We start from the raw sequence: 24,304 nt of genomic DNA, 5'->3' as shown, positions 1-24,304 counted from the left end.
ATTTGTTTCAGGACATCAGGTATTACCGCCATAGATGGAACACCACATGTTTTAGTATAGATGGCATCAAAGACTGTGCCCCAGGTGCTGCAGTCTTCCAGATGTGGTGTTATCCCCATCGGTAAACAGATTGTTAGGATTCTGTGTTTTTCATAAGGGCTAGTATAAGGAAATACTGCTTCTGAGAAATTTTTTGAGCTATCCAGAATGGAATTTGTTCACGTTTTCCAGGCATTTTACCCATGACTGCATGTAAAGTCGGTGGAGGCATTTTCTTGTATTCCCCTGGTGAGAGGGTTGTTTTGGAATAGCTAATGGTGGTTGTACTGTGAAAGTCCGCATGACATATTGTACCAATTGTCTGTAAATTTTGATTAACTCTTGAGTTGAGCAAGTAATTCTACGTCTGCCATGTCTTCGAAGTCAGGATGAGGTGTGTAACCGGCTAAAACCGGCCATGTTGCTCCTGGTCTAACTAGTGGACCGCGCCTGGTAATGTGAATGAAATGTTTTAGGGCGCCTTTAAACCACAGATTATGCTCCTGGTATGTGAGAGGAATTTCAACAGGAAGGAATATATTTCTCAGATGGATCATCTTCTTTGTAGAAGTGAAACATTTTTGTTACTGGATTTGATTATAATACTGTCAATGAATAGAATACCTCTGTCTGAAAAATATTCATGTGCCTCTATCACAAAAACTGCACTACCACCTCTTGGTGTTAGGCCATGTTTAATAAGTTTTAGAGCGATGGCTCTTTAAATTTTTTGGGATGTCTATAACATCCTCATCGGTTTCATTATAACCTGTAAAATTAAAAGCTGGTGCGACTTGGTCGGCCATAGCTCCACCGTTGCTGGTGTTAGTCTCGGTATCGGACATTGTTTAATGAAAAATGCAGAGCAAGTTTCAAGGGAACAAAGATAAGGTGCACAATATTTTTGGAACACTGTATCCTTCAACGTTGAACAAACCAAACATCTAATAAATAGGATTTTCCTCCTACTCAGCTATGGAGGATATTATCCCTACCCACTCCAGACGTCTTATGGAGTTTTAGGAGAAGGGGTCTCTGAGAAAAGCACGACTGAGTTACTTCAGTACCTAGCGTTGAATTAGTGCCTTACCAAACCGTTGGGCGCCATGTAGTGTAGTTCCTATTTCCCTTATAGGCTCTGCGCATTTGAATAATATACACTATAGTTTTTGCAAAGGACTGACGTCAGTATGCTCCTATCGGGTACATTAAAATTAATTACTTGTGTGTGCCAGCTAACTCAGAGGTCCCTAGAAACTTCTCAAATAAACAAGAAGGGTTTAGTTTCTGACAACTGCATAAACATGACCACTTTGTTTCCCTTAGAATCGAACAGTTCTCAAAACCGTGGAAACAATAGATAACAGTTTCACTCAGTCAATCGTGCATGCTTAGTTTCTGCAGAGTTACACAGAAATAGAAAGACAGGCGTTTCAATAAAAAGGGTTTTATTGAACAGTTTTATTTCTCGTGTAAGAGATAAGAACTGCTACAATCGTAAAAGTAGAATACGTACATCGTTAGCAGTAAGATAAAATAATACTGCAATAGCATGGTTTTTAGCTTCGACATATATTCATAAAATATATACATAAATAACACAGGCTAATAATATGAATACTCAATTGGTGCTTCTAGCTAGTTCTACCCCAGTGTACCTAACCTAAGTGTAGTACGAGGTAAGAAGTAGGTGCTGTTTTTCTATAGTCTAGTTTAGCCATAGTTAGTATTGCCAAGAGTCCCTCTAGGTTCTAGTCTGCTCCATACCTTAGAATGAGAGAGGTTGGAATCTTTTTCCGGTTCTCGATCTCTTAACACCCCGCGAAGGGAGTCGGAAACACTGAAGCTGGATTCTTTGTGAGGAGGATGACAGCATCTGGTCAGTGCTTCAGGCGGGGACTCAAATTCCTTCCGAACTTGCCGTGGCGAGCCGTATCGAGCTGTGTAACCGAGCCGTGCTTTGCCGGGGTAAGCGAAGGTATATTTATACCTGGAAGGTGCTTAGGAATGCTAGAATTGACGTAAAGTCAGGCAGAGGAACGTCATGAATGAACCCCTAAGGAATAGTTGTTCTTGCATAATAAATGAGTTCTTGGAGAAATGAATAATCCAAGCAGGGGAAGTCCTAAAGGCTTAAGAGTCTGGTTTTCCAAGAACTCGTTGTGACATGGGATGGACGGATGTAGGTGACCATGCCTGTGTTTGGTTTGCATGGGCACTGCCTAAAAAAGGACTCGGATTCTATGCCTAAATAAGGACAATGAGAGTTGTGCCTATATAAGGGCATGATTTGGGAAACCTATATACGGGTATCTAAAGCGAATCACAACACCACCCTGTTGGGTAGTTGGTATTATGTCATACCAATATCACATTTGGTCATGCCTTAAACCAACAAGATAAAATAACCCCAAGCCTCCCCTCCCCATCATCATGCAATGGACTTACAACGCCCCCCTTCACCCTCCCCATGCATTTGATGCCATTACCAGACTATACAAGGGTGGTTCAATGAAGTGTTCAGGGTTGGGTTTCTCTTTCCCTTCAGGGAAGCTCATAACTCTTGGGTTATTCTCGTGGGCACTCAATTCAATATCTTCGACCCTATTTTTTAAAATCCTCCAGGACAATTTCAATTGGTTAACAGTTGCTTACACCTCTGTTAGAGGATCTTTCAGCACTCGGATGCGATTTTCAACCTCTGTCATTCTGTCAACAGCTTAGGAATCAGTCTTGCCTTAGTAGTAACACATCCTGACTAACTTCCCATTTTTCGTCTCTAGGGCGATGTTTGAAATTGTATCCTAAGTTCCTTACCTCTGTTTCATTGACTCTTTTCCTGTTTTATTCTTAGCATTCTCTGTAAATTTAGTGGTGTTTTCTCGTACATTTTCTCGTGCTTTTCTTGTTTTACCCAGCCTCTATTTGTCTGGAGTGTTCTTGTTTTTCCTTGCTTTAGCAGGTATTTTCTTCTTTCCTCTGGTTCTGTGTATTTGATGCTTTCTTTACTTGCTCTTTCTGATAGCTAAGATGTATTAGATGTACTAATAACTATTTTAGGTTTGTGACAAGAATTGAGGGTTTTCTGTGGGGTAAGGCATTAAGTCACTGAACATGTCTTTTTCTCCGAGCAGTGATCTCAGTCATTAATAGCCTCTTGTGATTATAAAGTAACTGTGTACCCCTACCAGTATTACTAGGGTTTTTATTTTTTTTAATTTTTTTATTTACTCCGTACAACATGGACTGAGACAATAATAAAAAAAATTATATATATATATATATATATATATATATATATATATATATATATATATATATATATATATATATATATATGTGTATATATATATATATATGTGTATATATATATATATATATATATATATATATATGTATGTGTATATATATATATATATATATATACACACACACTCACACTCACACTTAGTTTTAGTGTCCTGTAGTGTACACTTTCCCATTTACCTCATGACTTTCTTGGAGGATTATTTTCATGGTTCGACGGGGGTAGGGGGTGGGGGCGGGGAATGTCTAGTCCCTCAAGTGATTTCACAGTCTGAGTACTTTATCTAGAGTGAGAGCAATTATCCATTTCAGGAATCTAACTTAAGCAGCTGTGGCATCACTTAAATAACTGGGCATTGTGCTGTGACATCATTTGAGGAACCTGAAGCGTGCAATGACATTAACCAACTTAATTACAAAAACCTGACGTCCCACAGTGAAATCACTGCCAGACCTTGATGTAAACCTGTGATATCGCTTTGGAGACTGGATATTTACCTTTGAGATCACTGCAGAAACCTGACGTCTGACAGTAACATCAATTCTGGAACCTGCTGTCTGCCTATAAAGTCACTCCAGGAACCTGACATCAATGGCTGTGACGTTACTTTTGCACCTGGTGCCCAAAGGGCAGTAACATCTCACCGGGAACCATGCATCTGACTTTGACATGCTAGCTTAAACCTAATATTAAACCGGGACTTCTCCAGAAATTTGCTGTCGCTCTACGTTTCTGGAGTTCTACCAGACATTACTCTGCAAATGTAAAAGTTGATTGACCTTTTACCAAGTTCCTTGAATTCAGATTGGCTTCACTGCAGAACCCAGTGTCAGACTGATGTCACTGCAATATTTGGGGTGGGGTTCAGACAGTGACCTCTCATCAGGAACTGGACAACTGACTGTACCCTCACTGTAGAAAACTGTGAACCTGGAAAGGACTAATTATAAAGTAAATATTTGAATAACAGTAGTAATAATACATTTTACTTGGGACGTCCAACCCAGGCTAATGTGTTTTTTGTGCTGTTTTACACATACGCTCCTTATAATCTTAAGAAAAGAATCATACAGTCTGTAACTAAACTCTGTTTTAAGAAAAAATGAAAAAACAAGAGGAACAAGTGGGAAAGGATAAGACCCAATAGCTGATGCTGTTATTGTCCGATTTGATCTCAAGACTGGTTAGAAATCTTTTAATTGGATAGCAATGCAACATGTGCTGCAGCCCAGCGTTTTACCAGTAATATTATTGGCTGCGTAATACTTGCTTTCTCTTCTCCCCAGATTTTTCACCATGGAAAGGCAAAGGCGGAGGCAGGAGATTGAAAAGGGGCTGCAGTTTATACAGTAAGTGGGCTGTACTTTGTCTCCTTGGTTCTGAGTTTAGGAGTGTTTGTTGTCTCTGTAATACAGGGATTTCCAACCTTTTCTGTAGTGAGAATCTATGAAAATCATCCTGACCTACTAAAGGCTAAGCAACTTGCGCAATTTTACCAGATGCACCCGCACGCATCTTAATTGGCTTTAAGTCTTATGTCCATATACCCAGATGTTATGGTTTGAACTAAATAATTCGACTTGGGGCACTATGACAGGGCTGCCATGTGTGTCAGTGGAAGCATGGTCTTTGGAGATGTATGAAAATGTGTGCATATGAATGGAATATATGTGTACAGGTGACTGAGAGACTGTGTCATATGTGTTCGAGGCATGTGGGCTGCTGAATTCATATCTGTGCATAGATCGCCGCCTAGTGTTGGGTCCGGATGATTGCACATTGTTGTCCTGGAAGAGTCTTCGAAGTATCACGAGATAGGTGGCTCCTCCCCTGGACTACAGTGCGCATGGGCATCCTCTCCATCCTCAGATTGTTTTTTTCCGCCATCGGGTTCGGATGTACTTTCTTGACTCAAGTTCAGAATCAGTATAAAACTCTTTGCGCAAGGCCAAAAGGCCTTCGGGGCGTCGGTATTGTCTCGTTCGGTGCCAATACGAAGGCCGTTTGCCTTTTCGACACCAAAGGCCCCAACTACGACGACGATGGAACGGAGTCCGTTCAAGAGATGCCCCGTCTGCAACTCAAAATACCCTCACATTGATGTGCACCCAGTGTGCAATAAAAGTTATCCCTGGACCACGACGAGGCCAGCTGTATGGCCTGTTCCAAGTTCCGGTTGAAGAAGACGCTGTGACTTCGACGCGCAGCGCGACAGTCGGCGCAGAAAGCGGCACCTGACCCGAAGAACATCTTCGAGGCCGATGACGATGAAGGCGTCGATGAAGAGGATCCTGACCAGCAGTGGGACCCTGCGTCGGAGCAGGACTCTAACTTCGATGTGAACGAAGAAGAAGACTACGTCCATGAAGAAGACGTCGTCGAGGTAGGAGACGACGCAGAGGCCATGGAGACGACTCGAGCGATGAGCAAGGCCCACCCGCAGTCGCGGGGCCTAATATTGACACTGTGCTCTCTAAGGCTCAGGTCGAAGCCTTAGCCGAGATCTTACTCCACATTCTATAGCCCCGCGTCAAGGCCCGGCTAAGCATACTTCAAAGTAGCCATAGGTCGATCCATCAAAATTGAAACCGAAACCAACAGAGGAGAAAGAAAAACCGAAACTGTTTAAGACAGTCCTCGGATCGACGCCCTCGGACTCCTCGGCTCCAGTCAAGTCTAAAAACGTCGTCGACCCTTCGGGGTCACAAGGGGGCGTCGGCCCGAAGAGCGGGGCGCCGAAGCCAGTCTCGACGGTCAGGCACGTCACTCTGACGCCGTCGACGTCCAAACATGGCGACACTGCCAAAAGACTCCAGGCTAAAAAGACTGGCGAACCGACGCTTGCATCCTTCAAGCCGATCTTAAGCAAGGCCCTCGAGTCGAAGACAAATCCCGACCCGAAAGAGCATATTGCGTCGAAGCCCAAAGCTGTGCGTGCTGCGCACCATGCGCTCGAGTCGACGCAAGGCCGCAAGCATGCTGGTGATCCACCAAAGCAGATCGGATCGAAGACGCCGTCGATCTCGAAAAATGTCGGTTCGTCTCGGGTGCTTCCTCCAATTAAATACGGACTGCCCCCGACCACTCGACTCAAAGCGTTCGAACCACAAAAAGGCGTCGAAGTGTCCAAGAAGGTGTCGGGGCCTTCCAAGTCTCAGTCCATTCCAGAAGAGGTAATGTTCCAGGCACCCTCGTATGACAATCAGTCGAAGCTCTTCATCGGATTCTGGCAGGCTCACCATTCACAAACGAAAGATCGCTCCAGAACATCCTTTGGAGTCATACAAGATCCCTCTCAAAAGGAAAAGGGATTCAGCCACCTCACCTGTTCTCTTCGAACCTGTGGAGCCATATACACAACAATATGCCTACTCTCCCACACGCAGCGATGAAGATGTGGGAGAGGGTTACGGTCAGATTGAATTTAATTATCATGCTGACGCAGATCAAAATGAACCTCAACCCTGGAATGACCTGGTTGAGCCTGATGAGCCACAGACTGCGCCTGATGCTCAGTCCTATAGTGTCAAAACCTCGCCTACTGAAGACACGGTGGCGTTTAACGCTCTGCTAGAAAGGGCGGCCATTAACCATGACGTGGAAATGCACGCAGATCCAGTGGAGGAGGATTTTCTGTTCGATACTTTCTCCACCTCAGAAAAATCGGTAAAGACATTGCCTATGCTAAAAGGTGTCCTGAAACATGCTACTGACATCTTCAAGGAGACCACCAGGGCAAGGGTTGTGAACCCAAGGATTGAAAGAAAATATCGGCCAGCGCCTGTGGACCCTACGTACATCAGGGGCCAGCTCCCATTGGACTTCTTGGTTGTGGCTAATGCTCGCAAGAGAGCAAACTCTCAGACTAGTGGTGATGCTCCTCCTCCGGACAAAGAATCCAAAATCTTGGAAGCCTCTGGCAAGCGTGTAGCTGCTCAAGCGGCTAATATTTGGAGGATCGCAAATACACAGGCCCTATTAGCTAGATATGATAGGGCTCACTACGACACGTTAGAACAGCTGATGCAACACCTGCCTGACGCTTATAAGGAGGGAGCAGAAATGCTCATACAGGAAGGAAAGTTAATTTCAAATGTATCCATCAAGTGTGCACTCGAGTTTGAGTTTAAAATATTTGTATAGCGCACTTTCACCGGCGGTTTCATGGCGCTGCAACAGACAGATCTCCAGAGTAGGAGTAAAGGGAAACAGAATAGGAAGGAGCAGAACAACAAGTGGTCTAGTTAAAAACATTTGGCAAATAAGTGAGCTTTAAGTTTCTTCCGGAATTGAGGGTGCAGAGTTAGAGATCTGAGCTCCAAAGGAAGGGAATTCCGCAGGAGTGGGGCAAGGGTTGCAAACTTTGATCCTCCCCATTTCTTTCTCCGGAAACGGGGGACTGACAACAGGGATTGCGTGGAGGAGCGCAGTTCCCTAGATGGGACATAGGGAACAATCTCAGATGTTATAAAGGCCGGAGCCACGCCCAGTCGTTCTTGAAAGGTGATAGAAGCAAGCTTAAACTGGACGCATTCACGGACAGGAAGCCAGTGTAAGGATTTGAGAATGGGAGTTACATGGTGGGATTTCGGGAGATTGAACACCAACCGTGCCGCCTGGTTCTGGATCAGCTGCAAACGCCGTAGACTATATGCAGGAATACCCGCATATAGGGCGTTGCCATAATCCAGGCGGGAAATGACCATCGCCAAAATGATCAATTTCAAGGCATCGAAGGAAAAAAAGCGGGATACCTTACGGATGGTGCGTAGTGACAAGAAGGAGGAGGACACCACAGAACTAACCTGGGAGTGAAGAGTGAGCTGAGAAATGAGTTTGATACCTAAAGTTTTAACTGAGGTAGCGGGGACCGGGGGAGAACCTAGGGAAGGGGGCCAAAAAAGTGAAGACCAGGAACTGGAGCAACCACCCGTCAACACCAGCTCGGTCTTATCCGGGTTAAGTTTCAGGTGGTTGTAGTTCATCCAGTTCTGGATGAAAATCATAATAGACTGGAAGTTTGAGATGGAAGCAGGGGAAGAAGACAGATTGAAAACAAGTTGAAGGTCATCCGCATAATTGTATACGCTGACCTCCATTTGCTGTAGTGAAAAAATAAGGGGGGCAATATAAAGGTTAAACAAGAGGGGTGAAAGGGAGGAACCTTGGGGAACCCCGCACTGAACTTTCCGGAGGTCCACAGAAAAATCACCCAGGCGAACAGCCTGGGTGCGGTCCCTCAGGAAGGAGGATAGCCATACCAGAGCGGTACCCCCGATCCCCGCCGCCTTGACACGGGAGAGTAAGGTGGTATGGTCAACCGTGTCAAAGGCGGCTGAGAGATCGAGGAGAACCAAAGCCTGGGCCTGGTTGGTATCCATTCCCTCCCTGAGGTTGTCAAGGACCGAAAGTACTACGGACTCCGTAGAGTGTGCGGGGCGGAAGCCGGCCTGGCGGGGAGCCAAAATCCCGTACTCCTCCACAAAGGTGCTCAAGGACCTGGTGACATGGCGTTCGAGCACCTTAGCCAGAAATGGTAGGAGGGAGATAGGGCGGTAGTTGGCGGGGATCGAAGGGTCTGCGCCAGGTTTTTTAAGATGGGAACAATAACAGCAGTTTTCAGTGGATTGGCTACAACCCCCTGAGAAAGGGAACTGTTGAGGAAGTGAAGGGGGGGGTCTGGACAGGTTGTATAGATGTGGCGAAGGATGTGCGCGGGGGAAGTGTCCAATGGGGAGCTGGATTTAACAAGAGGATTTATGGAGGTCAAGGAATCTTTAGTCAAGGGAGGAAAGGCATCAAGTTGTCCATTAGGTGGAGGACACTGAGGGTCAACAAAAGTCGGGGGGGGGGGAAGAGGGAATGTTGGCTTTAATAATAGCAATCTTCTCGATAAAGAAATTATTTAAAGAGTGACAAAGGTCCTGGGACGGGAAGGGCTTGAGAGATGTCCTTTCGGAGAATGCCGAATTGTGGACAATCGAGAAAATTTCCCTCGGTTGATTCTCAGCTGCAAGAATCTTTGAGGAAAAGTAGGCCGTTTTTGCAGCCAGAATGGCCTTCTTATATTGAGCTAGGAGAGTGGTAAACTCAGCTCTGAGTGAGGGAGAATAGTTCCTCCTCCAGGCACGCTCGGCACGGCGTACTGCAAGTTTGGTGGTTTTAAGATCCTCGTTAAACCATAAGTTGGCATCCTTCTCTCGTTTCGAGGTCACCCGCTTCAGCGGGGCGATGGAATCACAGCTAGAGGCGAGCCAATGTTCAATGGCAACGGCCTGGGAAAGAGTGGAAAGGCCTTGTAGGGTAGGGTAGGAGGAGGCTAATAATGCAGATAGATTCTCCGGGTCCACTCGGCTCCATGAGCGGACCCAAACATTCTTTGGACGCGGGAGCCTGACCGTGGGTTTGATGGGAAGGGTAAACGAAATCAAGTGATGGTTGGACCAGGTGCATGGCGAGATGGACAGAGAGTCTATCGGACAGTTGAAGGACCAAATCTGATCTAAGATATGTCCTTTGACGTGAGTAGGAGAATGAACATGTGATATGAAATTGAGGGATTGAAGTGTATCTGAGAATTCTCTTGAGGACGGGCATTCCGCTGGATCTGAAGGCCAAAACTTAAAATCTCCCAGTAATAAGATGGAAGAGTTATTGACCGTCAGTGTGGATAGTACCTCCTGAAAGTCAGGAAGAAAAGATAAGGGTGATTGAGGGGGACGGTAAGTGAGAACACAGGTAAGAGGGGGAGTGGTAGAAGTAGTGCGAATGGCGAGGTACTCTGTTGTAGCAATATCTGGCAGAGGTAGACGTTGGAAGGGGAGGTCGGTCCGGGCGATGACCGCTACGCCGCCCCCATTCCTACCATTGGAACGATCTGCTCGAAGAGCATAGTATGGAGCGGGAAGAGTGGCCAGTAAGGTAGGGAGAGAGTCCTCGCTGAACCAAGTCTCTGTTAGGAAGAGGAGATCAGGTGCGTGGAGGTCTAGCAGTACCAACAGTTCGTGTGAGTGGGCCACTGCTGACCGGGTGTTAAGATAATAGGCCGAGAGAGTCCTGAGTGAGACTGGGCTGGCGTCTTCTCTGGGAGAGTGAGAAGGAATGGGGGGAGCGAGAGGGTTGAGAGATGAAGGGAGGGGGGACAGATCATGTGAAGATATGAGAGAGCAAGTGGAGGCGGGGAGAGGCCAGGGGCCATGAAGACTGCAGAGTTGTGAGGAAGAGTAAGTGATGATTTGAGCAGAGTGACATGCCCCTAGCCCCGGTCGGCCGCGGACGGGCGCAGACGGGCTTGCCTTAGGCGCGCCTTCGGCGCGCAATCGACGCGCCCGCTGCGCGTCCGAAATCTACACATGATTTATGGGTCTGTAAGAGGGGGCTGGGGGGAGGGGGCGTGGTCGCGGCAAGCGCCGGATATGGCGCCAAGAGTGTCCCGGTACCAACGACCGTGGCAACGCTAGATCCGCTGCACGGGTGGTCTGGGCGAATGAGGTCTGCAAGCACTCGATGCAGTAGACACGGCAGCTAGGGCCATCAACACTAGTGTTATGCGGAGACGTCATGCCTGGCTCCGCATCTCTGGTTTTAAACCAGAGATCCAAACAACTTTGCTTAATCAGCCAGTCAACCCTGACTTTCTTTTTGGTCCTGATGTAGACACAACCCTTGAAAAGATTAAGAAATACACTGAGACAGCAAAATCCATGGGTACCCTGCAGTCACAGCAGTTCAGGGGCATTTCCTTTCGTCGCTCCGGTAACAGGGGAGCCTCTAGAGGTCAAGCATTGCAGCAAGCCCAATACAACAAGGGGAGCGCGCAGACCACCTATAACAAGAATAACAGGGGTGGATATTGTGGGAACAGCACCAAAGGCAGAGGGCATGGAAATAACCATGCCAGATCCTCCGCCCCCAACAAACAGTGACGCCTTGTCACTGCCCCCAGACCATTTAACACCGGTCGGGGGAAGGCTCCAGCAGTTCCTGCCAGTCTGGGAAGGCATTACCACAGACAGGTGGGTGAGACAACTTATCCAATACGGCTATTGTCTGGAACTAACCTCCACTCCCCCCAACATACCCTCAAGGCACCGTCCTATGTCCGCAGAGCACATGCACTTATTGCAGCAAGAAGTACTCTCCATGCTGCAAAAAGGGGCGATAGAACTTGTGCCTTTAGAACCGCAAGGTACAGGGGTGTACTCTCTGTGCTTCCTTTCACCTTGTGGATACCCTGCTATCTCACAGGGGAATATCAGGACGGGTTCCCTAAGCAAGCACCGGGAAACCCACTGCGGGTAGCTGTGCGCTATATAAGCTCAACTACATTTACATTTACATTTAATCCCAAAAAAGGACTGTTCCCTGCGGCCCATTCTAGACCTCAGACCCCTGAACCAGTACATCTTGTCAGAACATTTTCATATGTTAACTTTACAGCAAGTCCTACCATTGCTCAGTCAGGGTGACTTCCTGGCAACCCTAGACCTGAAAGATGCATATTTCCACATTCCCATTCACCCAAGTCACAGGAAGTATCTCAGGTTCACCGTCAACAACCAGCATTACCAGTTCAAGGTCCTGCCTTTCGGGGTCACCACTGACCCCAGGATGTTTACCAAGTGCGTAGCAACTGTGGCTGCGCACCTTCGGAGACAACACATCCATGTCTATCCCTACCTGGACGACTTGCTTGTCCAAGCAAAGTCAGCCCAGCAGTGTGCCAGCCACATGGCATGCACTATTCACCTCCTACACAGTCTAGGATTTTCACTAAATTACCCAAAGTCGCACCTTCAGCCCGCTCATGTGCAGCAGTACCTAGGTGCAACAATAAACACTCTAACAGCAACAGCGCAGCCAAACTCGGCCAGAGTCAACAGCATGCAGTTGCTGATTCAGAAATTCAGGCCCCAACACTCGCTCCCAGCGCAGGTATTCATGCAGCTGATCGGTATGATGGCCTCCTGAATCTTCATAGTCCCGCACGCGAGGCTACACATGCGTCTTCTCCAGGAGTGCTTGGCACGACAGTGGAACCAGGCTCATGGGCATCTGAAAGACCTAGTGTTGGTGACCGGTCGTGCATACAACTCTCTGCATTGGTGGAACACACAAAACCTTTGCAGGGGACGACCGTTCCAAGAGCCTGTCCCACAAATAGTGCTGACGACGGACGCATCTCTCCAGAGATGGGGAGCGCATGTCCTCCATTATACCGTGCAGGGACTATGGACGATGTAGCAGCAAAAGATGCATATCAATCTGTTGGAGCTAATGGCAATCTTCATGGCGATGAAGACATTCAAATTGCACCTGTGCAACAAAGTCGTGCTGATCCGGACGGACAACATGACTGCCATGTATTACATCCAGAAGCAGGGAGGCACACACTCTCCGCAACTATCTCATCTAGCCCAGAGCATGAGGAAGTGGGCTATCCAGAGGAACATCTTCCTCATGGCAGAACATCTCCCAGGCAAAGACAACCAGATGGCGGACCTACTCAGCAGGCACAGCCATCAGATGGACGAGTCGGAGATACACCCCTCGGTGCTCCAACCATATTTCTAGCAGTGGGGTCATCCAGAGATAGACCTGTTCGCCACAAAGGAAAACGCAAAATGCCAAACCTTCGCCGCCAGGTTCCCACATCCGCAGTCTCAGGGCAATGCGATATGGATGAACTGGTCAGGCAGATTTGCGTACGCTTTTCCTCCAGTACCGCTCATACCGCTTGTGGCACGCAAACTGCGGCAGCACTCCATGACGCATCACCCCGGACGTAGCATTCTTCACCGAAACCTGGACCAACGCCACCTCAGGACCAGACATCGCCATCGCCATCCCCATCCCCCAAGGATACAAGATCTACAGGAAGGACCGCCCCACCCACCCAGGAGGAGGAATCGCCATCGTCCACAAATCCAGCCTCCGCCTGAGCACACTCCCTGACGAGTCGACAGAACTGATGGAACACCTTCACTTCAAGATACTGGCCAGCCCCACTGCCGCCCTCCGAGGAACCCTCATCTACTGAACCCCTGGACCCCGCGGACCCTTCGCCAACTCCATCACGGACATTATCTCCCGCAGGCCATCGCATCCACCTACTACACCCTGCTGGGGGACCTCAACTTACACCTCGACAATCAACTGGACCCCAACACCACATGCCTCCTGGACAACCTCCACAACATCGGACTCTGCCAGATCGTGACCGAGCCCACGCACTCAGCAGGACACACCCTCGACCCCCTCTTCACTACAGGAAACTCCATCACCTTCAGCCACATCACCGAACTCCCATGGACCGACCATCGTTGCGTCCACTTCACCTTCAGAACACCAACCATCCACAGACACCAGCACCTGCTTCCACAAAGAAACTGGACCAAAATCACCGACGACCAGCTCATCTCCTCACTCAACAACTCCACTCCAACCATCGCGGAAAACGATGACCCCAACACCGCAGCCCGAACCCTGCATAGATGGATCTCGGACAGCACCAACACCATAGCCCCCCTCAAGAAAAACAACAATACCCGTGCCAAGAAAGCCAGATGGTTTACCACCGAACTTCGAGAGTCCAGGCGCACATGCCGCTGCCTCGAAAAAGCCTGGAGAAACACCAAATCCACAGAAGCCCACAACAACTTCAGAGCCGCCACCAGCGCTCACCATCAACTCATCAGAGAAACGAGGAAAAAAGCGATTGAAGACAGAATCTCCACCCACGCACACAACAGCAAGGAACTCTTCAGCATCATCAAGGAGTTCGCCCAACCCACCAGCGAGTCTACCGACATCCCTCCCTCACAAGACCTCTACGACAAACTCAGCACCTTTTTCCACCACAAAATCAAGAGCATCTACGACAACTTCGACAAAGACAACCAACACACTGAACCCTCATCAACCACCCCCGACACCCGGAAACCAGCGATTGATGACTGGACAGCCCTCTCCACCAAAGACACACTGAAGACAATGAAGTCAATCCACTCAGGGGCCCCCACGGACCCCTGCCCCCAACACATCTTCAACAGAGCCGCTGACACCATCGCACCCATGCTCTGCCACACCATCAACCGCTCCCTGGTGACCGCCTCGCTCCCCGACGACTGGAAACACGCCGAGGTCAACCCCCTCCTGAAGAAACCCTCAGCGGACCCCACCGACCTCAAAAACTACAGACCCATCTCCCTGCTCCCTTTCCCAGCGAAAGTCATCGAGAAAGCCATCAACAGCCAACTCGCCACATTCATTGAAGAACACAACATCCTCGAATCCTCCCAATCCGGCTTCAGAAAAAAACACAGTACGGAAACCGCCCTCCTCGCCGCAACAGAAGACATCCGCACCCTACTGGACAAAGGAGAAACAGTAGCCCTCATCCTCCTAGACCTATCAGCGGCGTTCGACACAGTCTCCCACCGTACCCTAATACGCAGACTCTATGACGCAGGAATCCAGGACAAGGCCCTCGACTGGATCTGCTCCTTCCTCTCCGGCAGGACGCAACGGGTCAGACTCCCCCCTTTCCTCTCAGACCCCACACCTACCACCTGCGGAGTCCCCCAGGGCTCCTCCCTCAGCCCGACGCTCTTCAACGTCTACATGGCTCCACTTGCCCCCATCGTCAGAACCTACGGACTCAACATCGTGTCATACGCAGACGACACCCAGCTCATCCTCTCCCTATCCAACGAGCCCAACACCGCCAGACGCAACTTTCGAGAAGGCATGGAAGCCGTCGCCAAATGGATGAAAAACAGCTGCCTACAACTAAACACCAACAAAACAGAAGTACTCATCATGGGCCCAAACCCCGATGCCTGGAGCGACACCTGGTGGCCCACCGCCCTCGGAAACCCGCCAACCCCCACAGACCACGCACGCAACCTGGAAATCAACCTGGACTCCGAGCTCAAAATGGACCACCAGATCAACTCTGTCTCATCTTCCTGCTTCCACACCCTCCGCCTCCTTCGTAAGACCTTCAAATGGATCCCCCTCGAACACCGAAAGACAGTCACTCACGCCCTGGTCACCAGCAGACTCGACTACGGCAACGCACTCTACGCCGGTTTAAACCAAAACCTCCTCCGCAAGCTACAGAACATCCAGAACGCTGCCGCAAGACTGGTCCTCAACCTGCCAAAACACTGCCACATCTCCCAGCACCTGCGCACACTCCACTGGCTCCCCATCGAGGCGAGAATCACATTTAAGATGCTCACCCACGCACACAAGGCCCTCCACGGCACCGGACCAGCATACCTGAACAGCCGGCTCAAATTCCACGCATCCCAAAGGACCCTACGATCAGCCCAGCCCTCCTACTCCGAGGTCCCCCGCACCAGAAAGACCAGATCGGGAGGCCGCTCCTTCTCCTTCCTCGCGGCCAAAGTATGGAACGCCCTTCCGCTCCACCTCAGACAGACAACATCGCTCCCCATCTTCGCAAGAAACCTCAAAACCTGGCTCTTCGACAGACCCCTCCTTGATGGAATGGAACCTGCACCCCCCCCCACCCACCCCTAGCGCCTTGAGACCCTTACGGGTGAGTAGTTGCGCTTTAACAAACTCCTGATTGATTGATTGATCCTGGTTGCTCCAACGTGGGCAAGGCAGGCCTGGTACACCACGTTCCTGGAACTTTCAGTGGTGCCTCACCAACTGCTGCGCCTCACGCCCGTCTCCTCACTCAGAGCCATGGAGACATTCAGCACCCAGATCCGCAACAGTTGAGCCTTGCGATATGGCTCCTGAGGTCATAGAGTTTGGCTACCTCAACTTGCCCCCTGACTGTATGAACATCATCAAGGAGGCACGGCGGCCTACAACTAGGGCGTGCTATGCGGCCAAATGGAAGCGATTTGTCATCTACTGTTCCAATAATGACATTTATCCGCTAGATGCGTCCACGCAGAACATCATATGTTATTTGTTGCATCTGTACAGATGCAATCTGGCATATAGTTCCATCAGGATACATTTGGCCGCCATGGCAGCATATCTTCAAAACAGGCAGCATCTTTCCCTTTTCAAAGTGCCTGCCATTAAGGCCTTTTTGGAAGGACTCAAAAGAGTGATCCCTCCCAGACACCCTCCTTCACCTGTCTGGAATCTAAACATAGTTCTCACCAGACTCATGGGGCCACCCTTTGAACCTCTTCATTCTTGTGAGATACAATTTCTTACATGGAAAGTGGCTTTTCTGATAGCCATCACATCGCTAAGAAGAGTTAGTGAGCTTCAAGCACTAACAATTCAAGAGCCTTTCCTACAAATTCATGCTAATAGGGTAGTGCTACGTACCAACCCTAAATTCATGCCTAAGGTGGTGTCGCAGTTCCACATTAATCAAACAATAGAACTGCCAGTTTTCTTTCCAAACCCTGATTCTGTGGCAGACTGAGCACTGCACACCTTAGATGTTAAAAGAGCTCTCATGTATTACATCGACAGGACAAAAGACTTTAGAAAGACTAAACAACTGTTTGTTGCCTTCTCTCCACAACACAAAGGCAACCCTATTTCCAAATCAGGTATAGCCAGATGGATTGTTAAGTGCATACAAATCTGTTATCAAAAAGCTAAACACACATTAACAGTTCCCCCAAGAGCGCATTCCACACGCAAGCTAGGGGCATCCATGGCTTTCCTAGGTAACATTCCTCTAGAGGATATATGTAGAGCAGCCACATGGACCACCATACATACATTTACCAAACACTGCTGCGTAGATGTACACTCCAAACAGCAAGCTGCTGTAGGACAGGCTGTTCTCAGAACTCTTTTTCAGACTGCTGCATCTGGCACGGGCAACCACCGCTAAGGAGGTAACTGCTATTTATTCTATGCACAGATATGAATTCAGCAGCCCACATGCCTCTAACGAAATATGCTACTTACCAGTATGCATCTGTTCTTGGCATGTAGGGCTGCTGACATTCATATCGCCCGCCCTCCTCCCCGGTGCCTGTAGCAGCTGTAGCACTCAGAATCATTCTCAGGCATGGTCGTCACTTACTGTATTACACTCCATCTCTACCACAATGGCGAAAAACAATCTGAGGATGGAGAGGATGCCCATGCGCACTGTAGTCCAGGGGAGGAGCCACCTATCTCGTGATACTTCGAAGACTACAATGTGCAATCATCCGGACCCAACACTAGGCGGTGATCTATGCACAGATATGAATGTCAGCAGCCCTACATGCCAAGAACAGATGCATACTGGTAAGTAGCATATTCCACTTGTGGCACAGGTCACACCTTTTGTCATATGTGGCACCATTATATGTATAAGACAAATGGGAGAAATTTATATAACATTCTTCTGCACTTTAAATTTAAATTTCTCCAACTTAAAATAATGGCTGTATTTTTTCACCTATAATTATGACACTGTATTGAGTAAATTAAACTGAAGTGTTAACTTGGTTTATTTGGATTCCATAAAACCCACTATTTAAATTTTCTCCCATTTCCAAGTGTCACATTTACAAACACCAAGCATCTTGCTCTCACTCGCCTGTAGACATGGTGACATATTTATGACAGAAAAATACTTTTGTTTGAATCGGAGGTATTTTAAGTGAATAAACATGCTTCATAAAACATTAAGAGGTATTTATCTTAATTGAAAGTGGAGAAAGACATTAATACTTAATGTTTGATAGAAAACGTTTTATTCCCGTTAAATCTCTACGATTTAAAAAAAAAAAAAAAAGACTATTTTTCAGTTATAAATATGGAACAGTGTCTACTGGCCACTGGGAGCAAGAGGTTCCCTGTTTGTAAAAGCTACACTTTCAAATGGGAGAAAATTAAAATGAAGAGTTAATCATTTAGATGATTTTCTCCCATTCAAAAGCAGTCAGAAACATATTTTTTTGGAGACTTTTACCCAAGAGTTAAATACGTCAGTTATTCACCTCTATAACCCATTCTGGCCCATAAATCTGAATGAGCACTGCTCATTATCAGGCTCTGCTATCTGCAGCCTGATAATAATAATGTAAAGTAAACCCAGCATTCCCTTAACATTAAAAGAAAAACAAGCATTTGCAATGCAATAGGTCTTGCAACTGCGAGTTTTGGAGCTATTGGTATTGTAAATGACAATGCCTTCAATGTATGTTGTACAAACCAAAACATAAATAAAAGGCATTGTCATTTACAATGCCAATAGTTAAAACTTGCGTAAATGCGAGATCTATTGCATTGCAAATGCTTGTTTCAGGAGGATTCCTCCTCGCAGGCCCCCAAATCCTGTTTCGTTTCTTCTCTGTGCCAGTTTGTTGTCCCGCTCCCACAGCGCTCCTGACGTTTTATTCGCACCCTCCCAACTGTGAAGCATTGTTCGCTTCCTGTCCAAAAAGTGTTTGCAAAGGTGCAACATTGTCACAGTAACTGCGTGGGTTTGAGAGGGGTACTAGGTGTGTCCAGAGGGGTAGCCCCTTTGCAAGATTTTCTCTGTAAGTGCTGATCCCATGAATGAGATGTGCTTTAACTTACTGTGTGTACATTTATCTTATGTGGCTATCCCCAAAATGTGACAGGGGTGAGCCAGTGCTTAATTTGTAAAGAAATAAGTGCCAGGGCTCTCACCAGGAGGCCACTGCAGCTTGCACCACCCATTGCCCTTGTCAGAATTGCCATCACATTACCTGCACAACTATGAATCATCAGACTGCTGCCAGTGTGACAATTCAGACTGTTAGAGGCCTCCACAGCTATAAGAATGGTTTGGGCTGCAGGTATCTGTTGTTTTGAATGTATAATGAAATAATAAAACTGTTGTTTTGCTTATCTCGAAATCACACAAACAGCGCCACCTTGTGGCAGACTGTCATAAGTGCCCCTGTTGACAATTAATTGCTGGTGTCGAACACCGGAAACAACTGCTTCAAATTAAGCTCTGGGTTGGGCTCTCCTCGGTCTATGTTAGACATTCCTCGCTGAGGAGTTTGACATTCTGAAGTTATCTGGGGTCCAGCAGAGCCTGTGAGCCCCGATATAATGCAGGGAGTATTACTGCCCCAGAGTGCACCTTGTGGGGGCAGCTACTGAGTGTTCCTGAATGGAGAGTCCAGCTGATGTACCAGGAGAGGATGTGCCAGGAGGCGGGAGCTGTACCTCCAGCAATGGAAGCCACCCCCCTTCCAGATTCTTCTAGCCAGGGATGCTGGGCAGGGAGCCTAGGAAAGAGCACTCTAAGCTTGCTCCCCCTCTTGGTGATGGGGTGTCAGAACACATAGTGACTTGAGAAGTCTGGGTGTAGCACATCCCACTGGTAGTTTGTGTTACTGACTTTATCCTAGACATTTAAACTCACATTTAACCCTGAAGTAAAAGACACCCTGCATTGGAGAGTTTCAGCGAGGAGCAGTTGGCAAAGTGGTGACACTTAATAATAAAAAAAGTCCCTTGTATTGTAAAGCAATAAGCAAATATAATGCACCAACTTGACACTTGTACGGTGTTCCAACAGTGCACATTTAACCCCTTAAGAACATTTTATGAATGTGTGTATATCGCCCTTATAAATCATCTGTGATTCAGGAGTCCCGATACACACATAAGGATCAAAACTTCCACAGGCACACATATCATACACACACACACAGTTATCTAAAAGCATCAGACATCTAAATGCATCAGGCATCCGACATCCACAATCATCAAACATCCACAAGCCTCAGGCATCATCCATCAGGCATCAGACATCCACAAGCATCAAGCATCAGACATCCACAAGCATCAGACATCCACAGGCATCAGACATCAGGCATCAGGCATCAGACATCAGACATCAGGCATCAGACATCCACAAACATCAGGCATCAGACATCCACAAGCCTCAAACATCCACAAGCCTTCGGCATCACCCATCAGGCATCAGACATCCACAAGCATCAGACATCCACAGGCATCAGGCATCCACAAGCATCAGGCATCAGACATCCACAAGCATCAGACATCAACAAGCATCAGGAATCCACAAGCATCAGACATCAGGCATTAGACATCCACAAGCAGCAGGCATCAGACATCCACAAGCCTCAGACATCCACAAGCATCGGGCATTAGATATCCACAAGATTCAGGCATCAGACATCCACAAGCATCAGGCATCAGACATCAGGCATCAGAAATCCACAAGCATCAGGCATCAGACATCCACAAGCATCAGCCATCAGGCATCAGACATCCACAAGTATCAGACATCCACAAGCATCCGGCATGGGACACCTGGCGTGGGACACCTGGCATGGGACACCTGGCATGGGACACCTGGCATGGGACACCTGGCATCAGACATCCAGCATCAGACATCCAGCATCAGACATCCAGCATCAGACATCCAGCATCAGACATCCACAAGCATCGGGCATTAGATATCCACAAGATTCAGGCATCAGACATCCACAAGCATCGGGCATTAGATATCCACAAGATTCAGGCATCAGACATCCACCAGCATCAGGCATCAGACATCAGGCATCAGAAATCCACAAGCATCAGGCATCAGACATCCACAAGCATCAGACATCAGGCAACCGCAAGCATCAGCCATCAGGCATCAGACATCCACAAGTATCAGACATCCACAAACATCCGGCATGGGACACCTGGCATGGGACACCTGGCATGGGACACCTGGCATCAGACATCCAGCATCAGACATCCAGCATCAGACATTCACAAGCATCAGGCATCAGACATTCACACGCATCAGGCATCAGACATTCACAAGCATCAGTCATTCACAAGCATCAGGCATCAGACATTCACAAGCATCAGACATTCACAAGCATCAGACATTCACAAGCATCAGGCATCAGACATTCACAAGCATCAGACATTCACAAGCATCAGGCATCAGACATTCACAAGCATCAGGCATCAGACATTCACAAGCATCAGGCATCAGACATTCACAAGCATCAGGCATCGGACATTCACAAGCATCAGGCATCGGACATTCACAAGCATCAGGCATCGGACATTCACAAGCATCAGGCATCGGACATTCACAAGCATCAGGCATCGGACATTCACAAGCATCAGGCATCAGACATTCACAAGCATCAGGCATCAGACATTCACAAGCATCAGGCATCAGACATTCACAAGCATCAGACATTCACAAGCATCAGGCATCACATTCACAAGCATCAGGCATCAGACATTCACAAGCATCAGACATTCACAAGCATCAGGCATCAGACATTCACAGGCATCAGGCATCAGACATTCACAAGCATCAGGCATCAGACATTCACAAGCATCAGACATTCACAAGCATCAGGCATCAGACATTCACAAGCATCAGGCATCAGACATTCACAAGCATCAGGCATCAGACATTCACAAGCATCAGGCATCAGACATTCACAAGCATCAGGCATCAGACATTCACAAGCATCAGGCATCAGACATTCACAAGCATCAGGCATTCACAAGCATCAGGCATCAGACATTCACAAGCATCAGGCATCGGACATTCACAAGCATCAGGCATCAGACATTCACAAGCATCAGGCATCAGACATTCACAAGCATCAGGCATCAGACATTCACAAGCATCAGACATTCACAAGCATCAGGCATCACATTCACAAGCATCAGGCATCAGACATTCACAAGCATCAGACATTCACAAGCATCAGGCATCAGACATTCACAAGCATCAGACATTCACAAGCATCAGGCATCAGACATTCACAAGCATCAGACATTCACAAGCATCAGGCATCAGACATTCACAAGCATCAGGCATCAGACATTCACAAGCATCAGGCATCAGACATTCACAAGCATCAGACATCAGACATTCACAAGCATCAGGCATCAGACATTCACAAGCATCAGGCATCAGACATCCAAAAGCACCGGGCATCGGACATCCACAATCATCAGGCATCAGACATTAGGCATCAGACATCCACAATCATCAGGCATCAGACATTAGGCATCAGACATCCACAAGCATCAGACATCAGACATCCACAAGCATCAGGCATCAGACATTCACAAGCATCAGGCATCAGACGAAACAAGTTACTTACCTGTAACTTTAGTTCTCCAGTATTGGTAACTTTCATAGATTCCCATTGCTTGTATCATTCCCCGTCGTCGGAATGGGAGCCTCGGTAATAATATATATATATATATATACCTTGGTAAATACACCCTAATAGGTGTAAAAAAGTAAAAAATTAGGCCTAGGCCTCATTATCTTTTGTAGCCTATTGGTTTCATTATGTAAAAGGACCCAAAGTCACCTTAGCAACCAATCAGATCAGCCTCACCCTGTAGAACCTTCCTGAGAAAGCTCAGAGCCTCAGATTTTCGTAGCCATTGCCTTGCCACATAATCACCTAGCCCTAAGTGAGCTTTCCCAGGGGAGGCGGGTGGGCGCATGGGAATCTATGAAAGTTACCAATACTGGAGAACTAAAGTTACAGGTAAGTAACTTGTTTCTTACTCCAGTATTGGAACTTTCATAGATTCCCATTGCTTGTATCAGAGTAGATAGCAGTTAGCATACCTCAAACATTTCGTGCACAGTTACAGAATCATTACAAACTAATGATATCACAGATTATACCAACCATAAAGCAGTAACAAAAGCATAATAAACGAAATGTTTGAAAAAACAGGAGGAGGGAAGAGAGGAAAGCTCACCTCTTATTGGAAGAGATTTCTCAGGACTGCCTGTCCTACAGCCGAATCCTCCTTTGCAGCCGCCTCCAGGCACTAGTGTCTCGTGAATGAGTGAGTACTGCTCCAGGTGGCCGCTCTGCAAATATCCTTTATGGATACTCCAGCAAACAGCGCTGTTGATGCTGAGATTGACCTTGTGGAATGTGCCTTCACCTGTCCTTGCAAAGGCTTGCCTGCCGCCTGGTGGCAGAACCGGATCACACTTGTTATCCATCTAGAAATCCCTTGTTTTGACAATGGAAATCCTTTCCTTGGGGCTCCGAAAGCCACAAACAGCTGGGGTGTCTTTCGAAATCCAGCTGTGCGTTGTAGATAGAATTTCAAACATCTCTGAACGTCCAGAGAATGAAGTGTCCTCTCAGCCTGGGTTGAAGGTCGAGGAAAAAAAGACTTCAAAACCACTGGTTCGTTAAGATGAAAGTCTGTCGGTACCTTCGGAATGAACTTGGGGTTCATTCGTAGGATCAATGTATCATTCTTGAACTGCAAGAAGGGTTCTTTGATAGTTAAAGCCTGAAGCTCTCCTACTCTCCTTGCAGAGGTGAGTGCCAAAAGAAGCGCCACTTTCCATGATAGGAACTTTAGGTCCGCCTTATGTACTGGCTCAAATGGCGATCTCATCAGTTGAGCCAGGACCACATTCAAGTGCCACACCGTAGGTGGGGGCCTAACTGGCGGAAAAACTCTAAACAGTCCTTTCAGGAATTGTTTTATTACTCTTGCTGATAATAGAGAAGGGCCCGATCTCGTTCTTCTATATCTGGAAATAGCTGCCAAGTGGACCTTGATAGAAGCATGAGCCAGGCCTGCCTGTGTCAACGATAGAATGTATGGCAAGAGTTGATGCGGAGCTGAAGAGAATGGATGTACTTTTTCTCTCTGGCACCACAAATAGAACTTCTTCCATTTCGCTCTATATGTCTTATTAGTGCTAGGAGCTCGTGCCTGTGCCAAGATGTTCCTGCATTCTTCTGAGATGTTTAAATCCTTAAACTCTCTGTATTCAGGAGCCAAGCTGTTAATTGAAGCGAGCTCGGGTTCGGGTGAAGAACCTGGCCGTTGTACATTGACAGAAGTGTCTGTTTGGGTTGCAGATGAATGGGCTGTGTCTCTGATAGAAGAAGCAACTCCGTGTACCAAAACTGGCGAGCCCAGGCAGGCGCTATTATTATCATCCTGCACCTGTCCATCTTGAGCTTCTTGAGGACTCGA

General features: G+C 47.5%; 1 protein-coding gene across 2 annotated transcripts in view; it reads left to right on the top strand.

Annotated features, from left to right (window-relative positions):
* ZC3H7B (zinc finger CCCH-type containing 7B) overlaps nucleotides 1-24,304 on the top strand; it is a 213,256-nt gene that overhangs the window by 33,202 nt on the left and 155,750 nt on the right. For both annotated transcript variants that reach the window (XM_086963525.1, XM_086963526.1), the window contains one exon: nucleotides 4,633-4,695. In XM_086963525.1, coding sequence (XP_086819651.1) covers nucleotides 4,643-4,695 — 53 coding nt within the window. In that variant the 5' untranslated portion in view covers nucleotides 4,633-4,642. The remainder of the gene's footprint in view (nucleotides 1-4,632; nucleotides 4,696-24,304) is intronic.

The sequence above is a fragment of the Lissotriton vulgaris genome, chromosome 1_1 (assembly GCF_964263255.1).
Source record: "Lissotriton vulgaris chromosome 1_1, aLisVul1.2, whole genome shotgun sequence".
NCBI lineage: Eukaryota > Metazoa > Chordata > Amphibia > Caudata > Salamandridae > Lissotriton > Lissotriton vulgaris.
This window is presented reverse-complemented; position numbering and strand designations above follow the sequence as displayed.